Source organism: Platichthys flesus, chromosome 11 (assembly GCF_949316205.1).
Source record: "Platichthys flesus chromosome 11, fPlaFle2.1, whole genome shotgun sequence".
Classification (NCBI taxonomy): domain Eukaryota; kingdom Metazoa; phylum Chordata; class Actinopteri; order Pleuronectiformes; family Pleuronectidae; genus Platichthys; species Platichthys flesus.
The window spans coordinates 23,668,515-23,689,997 of NC_084955.1; the positions used below are offsets into that span (position 1 = coordinate 23,668,515).

Consider the following 21,483-nt stretch of genomic DNA (forward strand, 5'->3'; position numbering starts at 1 on the left):
GTAAAGAAACACGATGGGAAATGAATAAAAGCAAGAGTTGAGAGCCTGCTCCTGTCAAAATATTGACACAGCGGTGTTCAGTCTAACAAGATTACCCTGTTAACCTTCTCAGCTCGCAGGTAACTGTGCATAATGTTCTTCATGCCTCATTTAATCACCGCGAGCCAACGTCTCCACCTCGCAAATCTCTTCATCTCTTATTTACCACTCATTAAATCAGAGGCAGTCCAGATACGCTTGTGTTGACATGCAGCCAGAGTGATGTCCTTTAATTTAACAGATGGAAAAACTACCCACATTAACAAGCTCTTATCTCATACTTTCAATTTTCTTATTTTCATGTCTCTGGTGCAACGATGACAGCTGGTTGGTTATGAGTAATTGTGACATGTCACCACGAGGCTGTGGTCAGTTCAGGTGGTTTTCAGTTTCCATCGATGGCCAATGAAGCAGAAGCTGAGTCATAGCTGAAGTTTAAATTCAGTCTCCTGAGTATCATAAACAACACAGTCACACTTTCCCTGAGAGAAGGAGTTGATCAACAACCAACTGTTAATTGAACTTCATCAAATGTATGAATACAAACCTAGTATATGAAGAATGAGGTGAAAGTAATAAAGGTTGAAGAAGTAAGTGCTGTTATATATCATGTGGTTTTATATCATTCAATTACTCTTTATTTTAGCATCCAGTTGTAGTTGGTGTTATATAGGAATGCAAGTAATCTTAAATTGTGTATAAATGTGCTTAGTATTTATTATCTGACTGTAATCTGTATCTAAACAGAAAGTTGTGAGAAGCTTCATAAGCTCAAATCAACTCATAACTATTAAATAAATGATGCTGATAACATAGAAGAATCTAATAATAATAAAGAAAGTGTTCCTGTTATTCATTATTTCACTTTTTACAGATTAATGGTCCAATAAGTAGAAACTCGCAGGTTTGACCTCCTGTTGCAAACACGTGCTGCGACGCATCCTCACAACAGAACCTTTAAATTGAATGTCATGTTATTAAAAGATTAAAAATCATAAAGGACGTTATTGGACATTTTCAAACCGAGCAGGTCCCGTTATCACCTCCAGACGGGGACCGGGGCTGCTCCGCCGCTGCAGCCGCGGGAGGCTACTTCCGTTCCGCAGAGGGCGACAGGCAGCAGCCAGCGAGACTGTGGCGGAGCTCCAGACACAATAGACGGGGTAAGTTGCACCAGACACGGGGGATACGCGGTGGTTCGCTGGGGGTTGGGGGTAGCGGTGGACGAGTAGGCTCTCCCGGGGGGTCCGGTGCGTGTCTCCGGCCGAACTCCTCGGTTCGTTCGTGGGGGTTTTAAAAAAGGAGGAAACAAACAAACACGGAGCTGAGTTGGTGGCACGGAAAACGGGCTCCGGCTATGTGCTGGCGGAGTGTTCCCCGGCCGCTCTGTGTGTGTGTCTGTGTGTGAGCGTGAGAGACGGGTTTAATGTGTCACTGTCGCCCGCACATTAAAGATATCTCATCTCTTTTTAAACGCACACCACCACCGCACCGAGTCCCGCAACCAGGCTGACCGGCGGCCGCGCTCATGTCACCCCGTCGTCGGCCCCCACTTGATGGGGATGCTTAGGAAAGCAGGTTCCCCCAGCTGCGCTACTCCAGGAACTAGCCACCTCCGTGAAGTCGTCGGGCCCGTGTGTGTGTGTGTGTGAAGGGGGGGATTAGCATCGTGTACCCGGGGCTCCTCCGCCACGATGACGCTCAAACGGACCCCTCATGTTTATTAGTTTTTAATAGATAACATGGCCGCGTTAGCTTGAGTTAAGGTTACCCGAGCTGTTAGCTAGCTGGTCGGCTAAAGGCTGCTCGTTCACCGTCACGCAATCGTTAGCTAGAACAGCTTTGTTAGCCGCCACCCCCCCCCCCCCCCTACTCATATACAGTTAACAAGGGGATTAATTTACCAGGTTCGATGTCAATTAAAACTTAAAGTGTAAATATGTCAAACAGCAACAAACCCATGGTTCATATACTGGAGTTAGAGAGCAGATGTATGAGGCTGGTCTCACAATGAGACCTTTAAATTCCCTTTAAATCATGATAAACATTAAAAAGACCCAAAATATGATAATTCCCTTATTATCCCCTAATTACTATGATGGGTGGGGGGGGGGGGGGTTGAGTCCACAAAACACTTCTTGAGTTTCATGGGGTTAAACGGTGTTGGAACCGAATCCAAAACAACTGAAGTCAATGTAGACCAATGATTCAAAAGTAAAAAAAACAAAAGAAAATAAACGTTAAAAAAGCCTCGATCCTGCTCCTGTGATGTCATCCAAGCGTCCGCCATCCCCGGCGTTCAAATCCGACTCCAAACGGCGTCTTTAACGTGTTGTTAGCCTAGATGTCCTCCGTGGTCCACGCGTGAACTCGAGGATGTACCACGCATGTCCAGACTAAAAACATCAAGTAACTGAAGCTGATTGAGAATTTTCCCTTTTTGGGTGAACTTTCCCTTTTAAACTTTAAATACCTCACAGACTAAACTTTACTTCCTGTTTACTGACCACAGATAATCATCAACCATTAGGGAAGAAGCAGCCTAGAGTTATGTAACAACAACAACAACATGAATTTAGTGAGGTTAAGTTTATTTTCCAGTGTCGAACAATAAGTCGCCCAAAATGAAGTCGTTGATTAACGAGCATGAGCCAAACAAGCTGCAGAAGGATCAACAAATCAAATTTAGTCATAGTGGTATGCAGCTGCGTTATTTATTAATGCTGTCGACCAATCACAAGTCAGTCTCGGCTGTCAATCATGACCTTTAACCCTGTTGTTATAGGACCAAATAACACATTAAAACCAAATTTACTTGAACAAAACTACTAAAAAACTTGTTAGACGTGTAGGTTTCCTTTTTAAATTTGCTCTATGTCCCATCCACTGACATGGAGGAGGGAGTGTTGATGACCTACACTGAGGGTTAGAGGCTGATACTGCAGTTTCGGGGGGGGGGGGGGGGGGGCTGTCCTGTCATTAATCTTCAGTCTGTGATCTTTTGAGTGTTTGATTGAATAAACCCCAAAAATATAGAGAATTTCCCCAAAACCTCCTCCCCCCCCCCCCATTCATCCCCCACACATTAGATTGTCTCCTTACTAACAGAATGAAAACAAATAACTGACTGTAGTGCGCAACCACACATCCAGAGGTTCTCGGAATTTAAAGTGATCTGTGGGAAGAGTGGGTGTAAAAATTCCTACATCAAGAATAGAAAGTCTGCAAGATCGACCACAGAGGGGGGGGGGGGGGGGGGTCGTATGTAGGATGCCCAGAATTGTACACAGGAAAACAAATGTTATGTGCTATTTGTAGTTTTTAACTTCATGATATAAAGAGTTAGAATGAATTCACTTTTAAAGGAAGGTTATAGTGAAACCAGCTATCTACCACTTGGAGGACAGGTTAGCGTCTCCTCCTTTTCCACTGCACAGTGACGCAGTTCCCTGATTTCTGCCCCGGTTGGTTTCTGCCGCAGGTTCCGGCTCTTCTTCAATCCAAACCGGTATGTCGGATGAGGATTCCCGTGCCAGCACCAGCTCTTCCTCGTCACCACCTTCCTCCAGCCAAACCAGACAGAGGGACACGCCTTGTAAGAAGAAACGGGAGAGCAAAGCCAGCATGAGCAAGACCTCCAAGCTGCTTTCCACCAGCGCCAAAAGGTACAAAACACGAAACCAGCAGATTGTGAAAAGGTGGTGAAATCAGTTATTATTCTAATGTAGCTCACGATCCCTCCCCTGATATTCATCTCATCTCGTTACCGTCTGGTGATAAGTTGGCGTTTCTCTTGGGGAAGAACAGCACATGACTATAAGCGATTTAACAATAATATAAAGCAAACTGCAGCTGGAAATAGTTAATTTAGTAGTAAATTACAGTAATAGTTCCAGTTCCTCCCCCTTGCATCATCATTCAGGAGTCACACAGGGACACATCAGTCCAGATGAGGAGCATGTGTCCACATGTTCGTAGAAAGCAGAGTAAATGGGCCATAAAGCACTTGGTCACAAGATGTGCTGTGTTTGCAGTAAATGACACGAGGCTTCCCCTTTTTCTCTCTTCTGGAAAAAACAAGAGATCATTACTCACCATCCTGGTCCTTCAGTGAGTCACTGTCACAATCATGGTTTAGACGGTGGCAGAGATGAGCACACGCTCACAAACCGAAGTGATTCAAGTTGTTAATCACTTTCTCTCGGTAACTCCCTGAAGTTTCATTATTGTGATTCTCCAGAGACTGATTTTGGTTTTGTGTTTCTGTGCAGGATTCAGAAAGAGCTGGCTGACATTACACTGGACCCTCCGCCGAACTGCAGGTGAGTTCCACTCTCTGCTTTGAGTCTATGTCTGTCCAGTGGTGAACTTGGCAAAACCCTGTTCCCACTATTCTTCTCCTGGTACCAATTTCTATCAAACCTGAACGCAGGTGTTAATATCCTGGACACTTAGGATACTTCTATTCATATATACTGACAAGTGAATAAAGACAGCAGTATCTCCTATTTACTAAATTAGGAACTTCTAAACTATCCTATTAAAATATTGTAGTAAATTCGAATCGCTCTCTTGTGGGAAACTATCATGTCATTAGTGTCCTTTTCTTATTTTCTGTGTTGAACTCTGTGACACCAGTGATTCTGTGATAAACTAAAATTAACTCATAATAACAACCACTTAATATGGGCCGTGCTGCTAAACCAGTTGTCATGCAACTACACATTATTCTGTAATTTTAGGGGCAGATGTTCGTGCACTGAAATTATATTTAGCAGTCTTCAATAGTTCAGTTACAATTTTATCTTGACAAAAACAAAAAAATGTTTAGTGGACTGGTCCAGGATTGATGTGCAATGAAAGCACTTCTTGTACTGACAACTTTTTATTGGCGGGACTAGAATATGTTCTAACCATTTCAGTGCGAGTGAATTATCATGTACAATAAAACCTATAATAGCATTTAAACCCTAACCAGGACAAGGTTAGGTTTATGCTTTTATTTTTAAATACCTGATGTTCAAGCCAAAACAAGAAAACAATCTGGATTCAGGGGAAATTGTAAATGGAAGTTCTCACTAGTTTATGAAATCTGTAGACAAAATCAAGTAATTGGGAACCTATCAGATAATTAAATATCTGCTGCCCTGTATTCATATGGTCTTTAACACACAGAGTTGAGTATTAAGTGGGATTGACCTTTTCTGCAGCTGCACGTTAGTGTTATGTGTGTGTGTGTGTGTGTGTGTGTGTGTGCACGACTTTCCTTTTAAGAGTGGATGCTCTGGACTCAAAGCTCCCTCCTGCAGTGGCCAGGGGGAAATCACTGAAGCCCTTTCTGCTTCAGGCGGCTGTTTTGCAGCAGAGTCTGACCTTTGACCTCCCACAGAAAAAGGAGTCTCTCTTTCATCAGGTCTCAGTAGATCAAACAAGCAACCTCAGGCCACAGAGCAACTACACAAGTGAACAGCGTCTGGACGTTTTCTGCTGAAAGACAAAGAAAGTGGTGTTTACTCACATCCTTAGACCCAAACTGTTCCTGCTTTGAATCCGGTTGTTTACTGCTGCTGCTTTTCTCTACATTACAAAAAGAACAGGGAAAACTATCACCAGGCAAAAGCTGTTGAATTCAATTTAGTTCTCTCCACCTAGGGCCCCACAGGCAAACCAGCCTACATCTGAAAGTTGGTATGAAATCAAGCTGTTAGTTTTGCTGCAGGGAAGCACAGTTGTTAAAATGTGGGTTTCAGGAGGTACTTCAAACCATGGTGTTTATAATTGCACTGCTCAGATTTGAGTGTCAAATATATTCAACACACATATTTATTGATGACCTCCTGTGCACAGTTCTTGCATAAGCTAGTAAAACAGTTAAATGTCTCTGAATACAGAGTTAGACATTTTAAAATCTGAATTCTTAGTGATAGGGAGAAAGTGATTTGTGTCTCATGGCTTGAATCATGGAAAGTCCCTGTAACGACGCCCACCTCCTCGACAGATAATTAATCCACCAGTTCACTAAGTTTTATATGAAATTAATCCATCCGGTTTAATCAAACATTTGTGTGAACTTTCTGAACTACACTGAACTTTTAATGTGTTTCTCCTCAAAACTTTATTACAGCTTTTCCACTGTTAGAAACATAATAATGTGCCGAGAACTGTTTAAACCTCAGGAGAACTCTTCATCTCGCTGATGTACATCAAACAACATTCATCCCCTGTGATATCAAAGTTAAATGATTCCTTTATCCTTTAATGTCTGATGGTAAATGCAGACAAAGTGAAAGTTCTCATCTGTCACATTTCCACTCGTATCTTTCATCAACTCAAGCTGAGTTCTCAGGATGGATTTCCTGCATCATAGCTGGAACCGAAACTCTGCCAGAGATCTGTGTTAACGTGGATCAGAAATGCACAGCAGTGAGCAACCCCCCCCTCCCAGAGTTTTGGATCAATACTATTATATCTTGTACTCATGACCCCCCGAGGGGCTCAAGACCACATGTACTGCATGTGAGGGGGGGGGGGGGGGGGGTAAAGGCCGGGCAGCTTTGAGGGAAAATCAATACAGATTACAGATCATGACACACAGACTCATCGCTGGGGATTCGCTTTGAACTGGAGCATCTTCTGAATGATGCACAAGGGAAAATCAACTTTCAACCCCTCAGATCCAAAAGGAAAATAAACTGAAGCTGTTTGGGCTGCTGAAATTCAGTCGGCGGAAATTTATTAATATCCAAATTATAATTTTTTTTTAATTCTAATCCAGCCACACATAATGATTATGCTTCACTTCCAGACAAATGTCTAATCGCACCTTACTATCCGTAGAGCTCCTCTAGAAATCAATCAGCAAGCGTTCTTACGAGTGTGAGCACATCACGTTCATTCTCACCCGGTTGCACTAGTTACTCGTGGTCTTGAAAGTCCATTTAAACATTTTATTCCTTCAATCTGGTTTCACCTCCTCGTCCCCCTTGTCCCCCTGCTCACACACTTCGATCTGCGACAGCTGTTGTTCTCTGTCCCCCGGGGCAAGACTGGAGAAAAGACTTCTACTGTCTACAACTGTGGAATAACTTCCCTCTGTCAATCACACACTACCTCAGGGTTTCCTTTTTTAAAAACACATTTTTAAACTTTCAAATGGATGTTTTGTCCACAACTTTAACTAAGTTTTTTTTTTTTATGTCTGTGATGCACTTTGTAAACCCCTTTTAGTGCTATATTGATATTGTGTTTCATTAAACACCAGGACTAGGGAATGGAAGGGAGGAGGTCATGACCGTATTTCTTGCAACACGTCCTGTTGGAAATGTTTCTAACGGCATCTCCTCCTCCTCCTGCTGCTGAATGAATGAAGTGTTGCTTTTAGTGGTATTTCCCTGAAGTGACACGTCGGGCTGATGATGAACGGAAGTCGTATTTATAGACACTTAAGTTTAACTGCTGCTGAAGAAAGAAACACACACATACACACACTCCTTTAAGCACATGAGGACATGGAAGACTGCATTGATTTGGCCATTGATGTAGATTCAGTTGTATAGATGTAAAGAAACAGCTGCTCATAATCCACATTAACATATTGTCACACTTCCTCACTGTTTAGTTGTCGTTTTTTTTCTTCTCTTGTCTTTTCCCCTGAAAATGATGAGGTTGCGTTTCTGATTTTTGTTGCGGAGACGACGACAAACACAAAATCTATCAAATCTAAATCGGTGATCTCACAGTGACCTTTTCAGATCCTGTGTAGGTTGTGGATTCAGCCACAGGGAACAATCATGATCCTGTGTAGATGTTCACAATCGCCCAGTGGTTGAGTGTTTGTGTTTCGCTCTCTGCAGTGCTGGCCCCAAAGGAGACAACATCTATGAGTGGAGGTCGACCATCCTGGGACCACCGGGCTCCGTGTACGAGGGAGGCGTCTTCTTCCTGGACATCGCCTTCACACCTGACTACCCCTTCAAACCCCCCAAGGTACCGACGCTGATACCACATGTCTTTGAGGCTTTAACCCACACAAACAAATCAACGGCAAAGTGCAGTGTGTGTCCGATCCAGTGGCAGATTCACGAGTTTGAAGGTTTATCTCACGAGTAAGAGTTTCCGACCCCGAAACGTAATAAATAAAACGCGTCAATGAATCGTACGACTTCCGAATCAAACCTCAATGACAAAGAAATGTAATAGTTTAAATATCAATACAATTAAACTCAAATAAACCAAATCAACTTTTTTTAAAGGGTTAAATATAAATACAAATTACATCTTTTCTGCGTTTTGTATTCTGTCAAATAAAAGTTCTCATCCCAGTCAACCTGATTAACTGTACCAATATGCCTGTGATATAACTGGCTGATCAGTAATAGAACTTGGCTGTTTTAATAATATCAAGAGACAGTGGCGATGAAACCCAGATGGTAAAAACTGTGGTTTATCCACTGGAATCACAAAATAAATGTAATAAAGTCAAAAATATCGAACAAACTGGCAAATAAAAGTAATATTATTGTATTGTGGCTTTTCATTCTGCTGTTTTGTTTTTGAGACTAACTCTCTGCTCTTGAACATGTTTCGTATCAGCTCTTGTGTTTGTGTGAATGGAAAGTTTGGTTTATGGTGGAAACCACAACAGGAAATAACCTTGTGAAGTGAAAGGAGGAGAGAACAGATTTAGAAAATGCTCATACGCAGGTTTGCCGGCCACTTGTTCATTCCAAATAATTTGATTTTCACCGGTTGCATCAGTGTGTTTACTGCATCACGTGCTTTTTATTTCAAAGTCTCAATGAGAAAGAAATTATTTTGACAAGATGGGGACTGGCATGTTGAAGTTCCTCTGTTCAGCCACCAGAGGGCCTGTTTTCCTCCTTCAGACAACAAAGGGAAATAAATCATTGACTTCAGGTTTAATACTGAAGATAACAAAGTTCTACAATGTTAACGAGTCCACGCTTCATTCCTAATGAAACACAAACTCAAATATTCAACGTTAAAAACTCTTCTTTAGTTTCTACACAGGTTAATTTGAGCATCATCTGTACACGTGAGATTTACACACGCCTCTCGTTGTTGCAGGTGACGTTTCGCACGAGGATCTATCACTGCAACATCAACAGTCAGGGGGTGATCTGCCTGGACATCCTGAAGGACAACTGGAGCCCCGCCCTCACCATCTCCAAGGTGCTGCTGTCCATCTGCTCCCTGCTCACAGACTGTAACCCAGGTGAGATCCACATCCACGTGTACCAATGGTAATATGAGACTTCTGTATGGGCGTTAAATTTAATTTGTTTTCATCCTCAAGTTGACAAGCAGTCAAATGTAGGGTCCACACTGTTAAACGATGTATTAAATAAGCCACGAGCACTTCCAGCTCTCATTGTTTCCCAAGGCCCGAGGACACAACGCACACACGGACACGGCAGTGGTAGTGAGACACTTAAGTTGTTGATCCTTCTAGGTGTTATCATTAAATGACCACACAGAGTTTGTGCTCTGCAGAAATTCAGACTCAGAAAGCAGAGTCTGTTTAGTTTGCTTTCTTTTAAACTCACCTTTTCTCAGCCTGAAATATTAATATAGATGAATTTAAATGTCCAGACTGAGTTTCAGGGATTTGATATGAATCATCTATCTCTATAAATGGCACGGAAACAGCATGTCCAGGATTTTATAGAAGAAGTTTATGCGGCTATATTTGATCGCTGTGAACTTCTTGACAGGAAATCCAACGTCATCGTGCGACGTCCTGCTGTAGTTTATAAATGTTCTGAGTATAATGAAAGCCACCGAGGAGTTTCTGCATCTCTTGAGCCTTTTAGGGTCGAAAACTAAACTTAGAACTTAGCTTCTGATTTGTTCTAACGTCTCAGTGATTGTGTTTCTGATTCCGCTCATGTACGAATAGTTTGTAAACATCTTCGTCATCAAAAGACAAACTTAAACTGTTCAGCTATGGTCGTGGAACCGGGGCTAAAATATCCTCATCTTGTGTACAGAAAGTAATTTTTCTTTCTTTAACGTTCTTTGTGAAGCACTTGGTAACGTCTGCTTTTAAAGATGCTTCATTAAGTTATTATTATAAAGTAATTGCATATCTATAAAAGAGAAAAGTGTCTTTGAAAAGCACCAGATCAACATAATTCCACAAGTAAACCAAAAATGTCTGATGAGGAAAGTGAACCTTATTGTTCATTTGTCTTTGTTCTAATTTTAACGTCCGTGTGGAAAAATGAAAAGTGATTTTATTGAATTCTTTCTCCATTCAGCGGATCCCCTGGTGGGAAGCATCGCCACCCAGTACACGACTAACAGAGCGGAACATGACCGAACAGCCAAACAGTGGACAAAGCGATACGCCACATAAACCCACAGCAGCGGGAGGAGGAGGAGGAGGGGTGGTCTGTGTTGGGGGGGTTATTTCTATCTCAGATTTTTAGTACTTTATTGTCTGGTCTATTTTTTGCTTCCTGATTAAGTTATCTCCGCAAATATGGTAATAAAGGAACACAATGGAAAGGAAGTGTTGTCCGTTTCTTTTTTTGTTTATACATTGTTGAGTAAAGGGTGGATTCTAAATTTACATGTTACGTGGTCATATTCTCTATAACCACTAAATGGCATGCTGGGAACACGGGACCACATTTAAAATTGATGACTATTCTAATGTTTTTCATATGTTGCTGATTATGAGTATATTTAATCATCCGATGACACTTTAATCCACATTATTTCTATTCAGTATAGTTTACAGTTTTGTGATTACAGTTGTGAGTTAATGTTCAACTCAAAGTGGAAGCTGTGAACAGATAATGACACACAAAGATAAAACAGTTTCCAGCTGATAAACCAACAAAACCACAGACAGGGTGGAGACATGATGCTGTTGGTGGAAGTAACAGCAAACTGTTGGGAAAATAATAAACAGGTTGAATCCCCCTCAGGGAGTTTCTCTTAATCTAGTAATATCGGGTGATTGTGTTATTCATCCTCTGGGATCTTTGGGCTCTGATCAGAAACATGAAGTCTGTGTTTCAGAGTTCAGCTCTTTAAATACTTGTGCGATCAAGGCTGACGAGGTCCCGGTGATCTTTTGTTCTGCCAAGACTCAACGATCCCTCAGAGGCCTGGACTCCGGCCGCCCGGCTGAGTCTGGGAAACAAACACACTCTCACTCTGGGTCAATGTTAATAGAACACACTTCTATTTTTTTTCAGAGTACAAAAAGTATTTCTGGCTCTTGTTTTACTTATCTCCCTTCAAATCGAACCACTTCATAAAGGAACAAGCTTTAAGGAAACCAGCAGCGTCAAGATTTCACTAATCTCCGCTAATGAAAACCCAGCTGGTGTCGTACACGTGCAGCAGCTCTTGACTCATCAGATTTTTTTTTTAGGTCAGCAGGTTTCAATGTGAATCATTCACATTCAAATCACAGCTCTGTCGTTTAATCAGTGCGATTTATGAGACAGCGACAGAGAGAGAGGAGTAAACATGTGTGACCTCTGCAGGGAGTCGCCAAAAATCAAAGGTCGAGGACGTCACGCTCTAGTAATCTGTCGGGGGAGCAAAGGGACACGAGCCCAACGACGGATCAAGGAATTCTTTATCACCTTCTTTGACACGACTTGGTACAAATTAACACGAAGGTTTGGCCTCGGTGCAGGTTTCCAGATTCCTGAGAGCTTACCAGTACCTACTCTGACCCTGGAACTGGTCCCAGTCCAAACAGGGACAACATCCCACCTGTTGCTTCAGCACACTCATTAATAATTCAACGAAAGCTGTTTGTTTTTTATTCTGTGTCCTCCTTAACTATTGAACTGTGAGGCCAAGTCGATTTGACAAACAACTTGCACAACCGTTTTTCATGTGTCAAATAATATGAGAACACGTTGTTCGACACGTGTCTCATGTTGCAGAGGTGTCGTGTTTTAATTTGATTGTCTAACCGTGAAATATCTGTGGATGTCCTAGTTGGTTTGGTTTGTTGGAGCGGATGAAGCAACGTGAGGAGCAAGGAGCCTTCTACCAACGAGACATTTAGAGAGAGGGAGGGAAAACCCGTCAACAAGATAACGTCTGAATTTCACCTGAAGACGAAACTGACAAGAAACAAAAGAGGCCGCGAGCAAATGCCTCGAACCCGAGAACAGTTTGATTCTGTCAGGGAGTCGTAGGTTTGATGCAAGAGAGGGTTTTGCAAATAAATATGAAACTTTGCATCTTTTACAAGCGTTTGTTCCTTTGTCTTTTTGTTCAACTCTTAACTTGTCGCGTGTTCATCTCCTGAAGACACTGAACTGCCGCTCGGTTTCACACATTCAGGTCAAATGTGTAAAAGGTGTCAAACAACGTGACGCGGAGCCACAGGCCAACCCCACCTGTCATCGCCTGGGAGCGTCACAAGTATCTCTAACTTACATCGAGCAGTCACGAGTGCCAAGCACATCGTGTTCTCCCCTCATGAGATATGATCTGCATCTTCTCCTTTAAATAGGTCAGAGTTGGTAGGAAGGTAAGATGTTAAGTAGGTGGATAAGACCACACGTCCAAACAGGGAAAAGTTTCCTCTGACCTGATGTTTTAATCACTTTATTTCAGAAAATATAGATTACATTGATATAAATATATATTTTAATCAATCATGTTTCCTTTCGAACATGTACAATTGGTTTTAGGCAGCTCTCAGTCCATCATATTACAGTACTGAACAATTTGTCAAGTAGGTATCTTTACAATTTAGTTAAAATTCAATCTAGGATTGTTTTTTCCCCTTAACTTAACGGTTGTGTCTTTGCACCTGCACTATTTGATGAGTAGGGAAGTTTTGGGGGGATTTCCATGATTCTTGAGAAAACGACAATATGAAATTTCACTTCTCTCAGAATTTTAGAAAGAGGACTTGTGTGATTTGCAGAGTATTGTCGGCTTCTCCGCTGGAAGTCGTGTGTTTCCATCAAGAGCCGAGATGAGCAACACGTACGAATCCAAACATCCAATGAAGTCAGCTCGAGAGAGTCTGATGGAAAAATAAACATTGTGAGCTGATGTCTGCAGCCAAAGATAACACAATATGTCATCGGCATTGTGTATCAACCCGCCCAAATCAACTCATGCAAGTGATGGTTAGTTAGTGATGCTTTTCAGACAGGCCCTTGCTACAGGGTTTTAAAAACTCGTATCAATATTTATTTTTCTTCTTGTTTGACAGATGTATTAACAAACTACTGACACAGGGGGGGTCGTTGTGGGCTGTAGGTCGAGGTAAAGTGGGTCGACCACTGACCAGAAGGTCTGTGGTTCAGTCCCTGTCCCCAGATTGTCCCTGAGAACTGTGTCGGCAGTGTGTGAACGATGCATGATAAAAAAACACAGGAAGTGTCGACTTGAACAGTTCAAACTAAAGCTCTCAATCTAATGTGTTGTTTTGTTGAGCCTGTTCACCTGAGGTTGTGTTTATAGTTAACACAACATGTGCATCTATTCACATGTACTTTACATACATGTGTATATGCACACAGGTATTTATACATACAAACATGCTTGAACACATGTATTTACACATGCAAACACACTGATACACATTTTGTATTTTGTGAAAAACAACTGAATTCTGATTTATCTTTCACTAAAAGTGAGATCCACTGTCACAACCTACTTAATTTGATTCAGTGTTCAGTGTGTTGGATTCAGTGACATCTAGTGGTGAAGTGTCACGTTGCAGCTGACCACCCCTCACCTCCCCCTCCCCTTCCCAACATGTAATGGAAACTGTGGTAACCTTCAGTTGTCACAAAAACTCAAAAGATTTAATTTGTCCTGTTTGGACGAGTGTGAAAAAACATGGCGGCCTCCGTAGAGAGGACCTTCTCCTGATCAGAGTATAAAGTATTTAAATATAAAGTACTTAAATATAAAGTACTTAAATACAAGGGGTCATATAAGGTGAAGAAAACAATCATTCGTACATTTTAGATGAAACAAACTCGTGAAAACACCACTAGAATTATTTTATATTCAATTTCTCTAAATCTTACACACTGCACCTTTAAATTCTTTGCTATGAGTGATGTGCACTTTGTTTATTTGATTTGTTGGGGGAAGTTGGGGGGGGGGGTGAGGCAGTTTGTTTTGTAGCCCTGTTGTTGATTTTGTCATCTATGCAAGTATAAGTATAAAGTATGTGTAGTATTTGGTGTGAAGTACAATGTACACGTGAAGTAAAGCGAGTAAAGGTGCAGCCTGTTGTTTCTGGAGTAAAACCTGAATGACTCCATGTTCCACCAGCACAATGTGTGTGTGTGCATGTGTGTGCATGTGTGTGTGTGTGTGTGCACGCTGCATGACTGTACTGCTGCCCCACGCTTTCACGTTGTGCGATGCAACGTGACCTGCTCGGTTCCCGTCCCCCTGTTACGCGTCAGGCCGCCTGGCCCCGCCCCCCCCGCGGCTCTGAAACTGTGTCACTGGGTTAAAGTGGCTCCATCGGCCCGGCCGGGGGGGGCGGGGCCGACAAGTGGGTCACATGGGCGAGTCCCACTACTGAGAACATTCAGTTCTCTCGACTCAAAGCAGCACGCACACACACAGAGGCAGACACACACAGAGACAGACACACACTGGGAGGGGGAGTTCCTCGTCGACGTCCTGTTCTCGCTCAGAAGGTAAACGCTGCTGGATGACGAGCAGCTCAGAGACTCACATCTGGACCTGCAGCTCCTCTTCAGACTCCTGCTCCTGCTCCACACAGCTCCACTACTCCTCCTCCGCGTCCTCTGTACGCACCAGTAGCACCAGTGGAACCATTGGAAACCAGTGACCCAGTCCAGAGACCAGTTTGAAACCAACCCGCCGGTCGGAGATGCCTTCGGACGTCGGGACAGCGAAGCCTGGTAAGAGGACGTGCTGTTTAAAGGTCTGTGCAGGACCCAGCGGGGACTGGTGTCCCGGTTCTGTTTGCATGTCCCCCGCTGCAGGGACTCGAACCTGCAACGGGGGACATGTCTTCATTCAAACCTGGAGCTCCGGCAGTCAGTCATTAAACCCAACATCCAGGGTCGGGACGTCCACTTTAACACATTGACGTGGTTTTGGTGATAAAGTACAACGTGTTTTATTGTTGAGTTTATTGTAGTTTTGGACTGAGCGCTGATCCTGGACCGGTTATTCTCCTTCCTGGTCATATAAAAACATTCTTGGGTCAGGAGCTTCACTCCATTCTATTTATGTCTTATAGGTGTAAATGTTAAATACATCAGTAGTTTGATTAAGCTGGATCCTCTATAATAATAATAATAATAATAATAATTATAATAATAGTGATAAAACAAGGTACATTGTGTATTTTTATCATATTTGTGTGTTTTTCTGAATGAACGACCACATTCCAGAGCCGATCCAGAACATAAACACACATATGTTTTTGTATTAACGCATCGCATCTCAACAACGTGTCCGGACTTGTGTTTACACGTGAATTGTTGTGTTGCGTCGGGGTGTTGGTGCAGCGCGACGGGGACGCGGGTGTCGCCTCGCTCCTGTGCGTGAACAGAACCGGGCTGAACGCGGTGCCAGCGCGTCAAGTCGCGGCACGTCGCGACGCGTCTCGCTCGCTCGCTCTTTACATTTGACACAACAACAGTGTTCCGCTCGCCGCTCACATGCGCGCCGCAGCCTGGCCATGTGCCCTTTGTGTACACGCGTTTCAGGAACACTCCTCTGATTGGCCGAGGGGCGTTCCGTGCGGCACACACGTTCCTGCAAGAGCCGCCCCTCATTGGCCCGCGCGCCGCCTGTGACGCGCCGCCTTGCATAATGCGGTGTGTGCTGTGAGCGCGAGGCAGGACTGCAGGGTACACGTGAGACGGAGGCAGAGAGCAGAGGATGACCTAGATTTGTTTTTCTCCTCCTCTTCACTCCCCCCCTCCTCCTCCTCCTCCTCCTCTTCACCTCCCTCCGCCCCCCCCCCCCACCCCCTCCTCCTCCTGTGTGCTTTCACAGAAGTACATGACAGGTCCACGTGTGGGTGGGCCGTGAAAGAGAACAGTCATGGTTGGGGTTAGGTAATCGTCTGCTCCGAGAAAAACACGCCAGCCTTTTCACCTGAGAACAGAAATATGCCAAATTAAAAACAAAAACAGATTTTCTGAGAAAATCTTTGAGTATTCTAAACCTTGGTTCATTCATTATCTTCATCAAATCCTTGGACTGAACATTAAAAAAGGCTGAAGCTAATAAAATCTTTTATCAACATTCTCGAGTAATATGTTATTCATTTGGTTTTTAAAATCTTCAAAAGTCCTTCTCTTATAAACTGCTGTAAATCATATATATTCAAAGTTATAAATGACTCAGAAATGACCACTCTTACTACAAAGTCTCAAACATTCCCTCGGTTTCCTAACGTGGCTCCAGGGCTCCACCAAAACTTTAAATTCCACATTCCTGAGATAAAAAGGTCACTAATCCTAACCCTAACCTGACGGTGGATGTTTTTGTTCCTGCAAACTGCTTCAGTGACCCCGGCCCTCAAGTCTCCCATGACACAGAGACCCAGTTATGTAACATTGTTATTCAACCAGTGAGGAGTGGAGGTGATAAAACCAACCAGGAAACACAGCTCCTGCTCCGTCAGGGTGTGGTGGCTGCACCTGTGCTTCCTGGAGCTTCTTCATCTGGCAAACAAAGCCGCTTTTCATTCACTGTTTAATTCCTTCACGTCACTGACTCACTGAAACTCTTTATTCCATTGTTGTTGCGCGTCTGACAGTTCTTAGAAACCGGATTACACGAAAACAGGAAGTTGTGTCTCGACAGCACAATTTGCAAAGTGCGCTTGTTTCGATGCTGTGGAACAACAGCAGCAGGAGGAGACTACAGATCCACAATATCACCTTTTAAATGCTATTTGTCTTTCAAACACTGAGCAAGTAACCACGTTGAGGAAACTCTTTCTAGTAATTCCGCCACTTTAACACGTCATCTCTCTCCTCTCCACAGGGGGCGTGATTGCTTACATCTCCTCTGGCTCCTCCTCCAGCCCGGAGTCCTTCCTGAGCACCAGCCCGAGCCGCGGCTACATGTCCACGTCGCCGCCCCTGTCCCGCCCCTCGCTGCCCAGCAGGGCCGTGGGCATGGTCGTGGATATCGCTCCGCCGGCCAAGGGCGGCCAGCTGCGCGGCCACGGCACGGAGAAGGCCGGGCGCTCCTCCGCGGCGGCCAAGAGCAGCATCACCAGTAAGTGCAGCTATTGAGACAACCACACCAGTCAGGACCATATATCTGTGAGCTGGTGCACGGGACTCACTGCTCTGTGTTCTCTGCAGAGATCAACGGCATGGTGCTGCTGTGCAAGGTGTGCGGCGACGTGGCCTCGGGCTTCCACTACGGCGTGCACGCCTGTGAGGGCTGCAAGGTGAGACACGCCCCCCCCGGGGTGAAGCCTCTGCGTCTCTGCAGGTTTAATTTGTACCTCACCTGTGAGGCTTGGAGCTCAGACTCATGTGCTGCATGCTGTGGTTCCTCAGGGCTTCTTCAGGAGAAGCATCCAGCAGAACATCCAGTACAAGAAGTGTCTGAAGATGGAGAACTGCACCATCATGAGGATCAACAGGAACCGCTGCCAGCAGTGTCGCTTCAAGAAGTGTCTGTCGGTCGGCATGTCCAGAGATGGTGAGCGTTCAGTTTCACACAGACTAGATTGTGTGTTTTATTCTTACTCTGTTCAATCTCAAACTAAACCTCACCTGCCGATTCGCTCATGAGTCTCTTTTTTGTGGTGTCATTCTTCAGCTGTGCGATTTGGTCGCATCCCAAAGCGGGAGAAGCAGAGGATGCTGCTGGAGATGCAGAACGCCATGAACAACATGATGAGCAACAACAGCCAGCTGCACAGCATGCTGCACGGCCAGAGCCCCCCCCTGCCCATGGAGGCCAGGACCAGCGACGCCATCTCCCCGGTCCTCTCCTCCTCCTCCTCCTCCTCCTCCTCCTCCTCTATCTCCTCCTCTGCTTCCGACTCCCCGTCGTGCTCCAACCCCTCGTCGCCGCAGTGCCCGCAGGACTCGGAGTCCGTGGCGTCCATGGACACCAACTCCAGCTCCGCCTCCTCCTGCGCGTCGGACAGTGGCGAGGACGAGTCCCTGGTCACGACGAGCCGGCAGCACCAACACGCCTTAGAGTTCGGCCAGCAGAGGTCGCAGAGACAAGGTCAGGGGTCGGCCTCGGCGGAGACCAGGTGCGAGGGGCAGCAGGAGAACTGGAACACGTGGAACAACAACGCAGCGGTGGGAGGTTTCCAGCACAGCTCTTACAGTAACAGCCAACACGTCACCAACGCTGCTTTCAGGGACGACAGGGGAGTTTACCAGCAGCAGCTCAGCAGCGCCCCTAGCTGCCAACGCTCAGAAGACAGGCAGAGCCGGCTGGCATTTCACACACAAAACACCTCAAGTGGTTACACAGGACCAAGCAGCTGCGTGGACAACAGAGCACATCTGGTGAGTGATTCATGATTCACACTTTTAGATTCATCACCTGTGAAAGCTGAAGGTCCCTGAACTCACCCTCTGCTCCTGTGTGTCTCTCCAGCTCTGTCCCATGAACGCCTCCCCCTACGTGGACCCCCTCAAGCCGAGCCAGGAGGTCTGGGAGGAGTTCTCCCTGAGCTTCACCCCGGCCGTGCGGGAGGTGGTCGACTTCGCCAAGAAGATCCCAGACTTCCGTGACCTTCCCGAGCGCGACCAGGTCAGCCTGCTGAAGGCGGGAACCTTCGAGGTAAACGGTCAAACAGGCGGAAACATAAACACTGGTTCTGAGTCGTAGATCCAGGATCCAGTGTGGCCCACGTTCAGCTGGATCCTGGATCCACGCACAGAACATTCTGCTTCAAAACATCAGTGAGACTTATTTCAGATCCAAATACAGACGGATTAAAACCTTTTCTAAAACAAAAGTTGCTTTATTCTCATCTGTGAAGATTCGTTAAGACGTCAAACATGAAAGATTTTAACCACCTGCACAAATCCCATCACAAACCTAAAGTCCTCCCTCCCTCCTGGTGTCCACTCCCAGGTGCTGATGGTCCGATTCGCCTCCCTGTTCAACGTGGTCGAGCGGACCGTGACCTTCCTGAGCGGGAAGCGCTACAGCCTGGACACGCTGCGCTCGCTGGGCGCCGGCGAGCTGCTCAACTCCATGTGCGAGTTCAGCGAGAAGCTGGCGGCGCTGCGGCTCGACGCCGACGAGATGAGTCTGTTCACCGCCGTGGTGCTCGTCTCCGCCGGTAAGAACGCTTCCCTCACACATACAGAATAATATGATTTAATCAGATTCAATCAATTAATGAGTAACGTTCAAATGACCCGTAGCTTTAACGAGTTTGTGGTTCGCCCTCGTCAGACCGCTCAGGGGTCCAGGACGTGAACGCTCTGGAGGTTCTGCAGGACAAACTGATCCGGGCTCTTCGCAACCTGGTGATTCAGAACCGCGGCGACGAGGCGTCCACCACGTTCACCAAGCTGCTGCTCAAGCTTCCCGAGCTGCGGTCACTCAACAACATGCACTCAGAGGAGCTGCTCTCCTTCAAGGTGCACCCTTGAACTCTTCCGGAGGGGACGAACACCGTGTCCTCCACCTCCTCCACACACCTCCACCTCCACCAGGACCTGCCTCTCTCCACCCCCCCCCCCCCCACCCCCGCCGCTGCCCTCTGTACTCGACCAACCCAGTTGCGTGTTTGTTTCTAGAATGTATTGAAAATTGTTTTATATTCTATTTTTGTTAAGTCGACCACGTAGGGTCTGAAGAGAGAAGAGTCTAAACAAAACGTACTGTATTTCGAGGAGCCAGCTCACGCTTGTTGCACACGCAAGTGCACGTGTGTCAGAGGTGCTTAGCTTCTACCTTCAAGTGACAGAGGAGAACTTCACTGGCTTTAACAACAGATAGAATAGAAGCTGATTAGTCCATATGAGTGTTTGTTAGAGTTTATGTTTCCTCCAAAAGCCATTTAATTCCAAAGTGTATTCTCTGTTGAGCGGATGAATGTGAGAAACAGAACTCGTGTCCTGCATGTTTGTTGGGTCCAGTGTATTTTGACAGGAAAGAAAAGCTACCGGACGATGTATCGAAGAATGTGTGACGATCGCTGCTAATGCATGGCTGTACTTAATGCAAGCAATCCCCCCCCCCCCCCCCGGGTCTCAGAAAGCATCAGTTCTTTGTTTCAGTGTGTGTGTATAGTGTTGTCTGTTGTGTTCTTGCCTGGTGATTGTCTGGGGGAGTCGATGATTTGCACAAACTCCTGGCGCAGCAAAACCCAAGTAACACAAACCACCAGATAGTGTGACGCAGCATCGTGTCGAGTTCCGTGGACATTCAATCACACAAAAGTGTTTTCATTTTATTTTGGGATCAGACTTTGTGTGCTTTCAGCATAGCACTGAATTTGACACTTGTTTATTTGTTCTTTTTGTTGTCATCCATTTTGTTGAAATATCTGTTTCTTCTACTGGCCACACTGCCACATGTAAATATATATATAAATATATATATATAAATATCTGATGAACATAGAATATAAAAATGATATAGTATGAATAAATTCAAGTGAGGAGTACTCTGTGTTCGTTGTGTTTTAATTGATATCTGACTTGAAGTGAATGAACTTACTGAGAGCATCACTAGCACATGAAGCTCGATGCATGGGGTTGCAGTGATCACAGGTCTCCACTGTGTGGCGCTGTTTCCTAACAGCAGTTTGACTTGTACTGAGAACATTCACTTAATGTGTTTTGGCCGAAATATTAAAGATGGAGTTCAGAGCCTACAGATGAGTTATCAACCTGCAGAGCAACTTCAGCTGCTGAGAATAAGTTCATAATAATAATATTAATTATATAAAAGTTTTAAAAACCACACTTACAAACTTCTTCTCTTGGTAAACTAAGAAAATGGTGAAAAATGAAAACCCTGCTTTGGATCTTCACCAATATTTAAGGGGTTTTTCCTGACTCCTCCCACATCCATTCAGTGAGTTTCATGTTAATCCCTTAAATTCTAATCTTGCTTTAAAAAAAAAACGAACTAGCAGAGGCACAGGGTGAAAACCAGCTCCTCTGTGAAGGTGCTGATCTGTAACGCTGTAGAAATCACACACTTAAGAGCCGAAGGATGAAAAGTGATCAGCTGAGGAGAAGAATCATTTCTCCAACAGCCCTGAACAATCCAACCTGTCATCAGACGTCAAGGTGAAAAATCCCCCCCCCCCCCCCCAGGACCCTCAAAGTCCTTTGAAACACCCCTGTTGGTGATATTAACTCAAGTTTGTGAACAAAACAGTAAAATTAAAGAAAAGAAGAATGATTTCTCTTCATCATCTCCAGTAAATGGCTGCAGCTCGATGATGATGAGGCCCGGATGTTCGTGACC

General features: G+C 44.8%; 2 protein-coding genes across 2 annotated transcripts; both read left to right on the plus strand.

Moving 5' to 3' along the window:
• Window positions 1-1,054: 1,054 nt before the first annotated feature.
• On the plus strand, window positions 1,055-10,573 carry LOC133964548 (ubiquitin-conjugating enzyme E2 E1). Its single transcript, XM_062398712.1, has 6 exons — window positions 1,055-1,202; window positions 3,521-3,704; window positions 4,311-4,361; window positions 7,893-8,025; window positions 9,127-9,274; window positions 10,320-10,573. Exons 2-6 carry the CDS (start codon window positions 3,550-3,552, stop codon window positions 10,415-10,417), a joined length of 585 nt encoding a protein of 194 aa, XP_062254696.1. The 5' UTR covers window positions 1,055-1,202; window positions 3,521-3,549; the 3' UTR covers window positions 10,418-10,573.
• Window positions 10,574-14,613: 4,040 nt separating this feature from the next.
• On the plus strand, window positions 14,614-20,671 carry nr1d2a (nuclear receptor subfamily 1, group D, member 2a). Its single transcript, XM_062398692.1, has 8 exons — window positions 14,614-14,945; window positions 17,053-17,289; window positions 17,379-17,467; window positions 17,580-17,724; window positions 17,845-18,551; window positions 18,643-18,828; window positions 19,126-19,336; window positions 19,453-20,671. The coding sequence occupies exons 1-8, from the start codon at window positions 14,915-14,917 to the stop codon at window positions 19,650-19,652; spliced, it is 1,806 nt and encodes a 601-aa protein (XP_062254676.1). The 5' UTR covers window positions 14,614-14,914; the 3' UTR covers window positions 19,653-20,671.
• Window positions 20,672-21,483: the final 812 nt, after the last annotated feature.

Bases quoted from the DNA above. Each gene is read 5' to 3' on its own strand.
- LOC133964548 (XM_062398712.1), top strand. From the start codon at position 3,550: ATGTCGGATGAGGATTCCCGTGCCAGCACCAGCTCTTCCTCGTCACCA. The intron at 3,705-4,310 runs GTACAAAACACG...GTTTCTGTGCAG, and splicing joins CTTTCCACCAGCGCCAAAAG to GATTCAGAAAGAGCTGGCTG. The intron at 4,362-7,892 runs GTGAGTTCCACT...CGCTCTCTGCAG, and splicing joins GACCCTCCGCCGAACTGCAG to TGCTGGCCCCAAAGGAGACA.
- nr1d2a (XM_062398692.1), top strand. From the start codon at position 14,915: ATGCCTTCGGACGTCGGGACAGCGAAGCCTG. The intron at 14,946-17,052 runs GTAAGAGGACGT...TCCTCTCCACAG, and splicing joins CGTCGGGACAGCGAAGCCTG to GGGGCGTGATTGCTTACATC. The intron at 19,337-19,452 runs GTAAGAACGCTT...CGCCCTCGTCAG, and splicing joins CGTGGTGCTCGTCTCCGCCG to ACCGCTCAGGGGTCCAGGAC.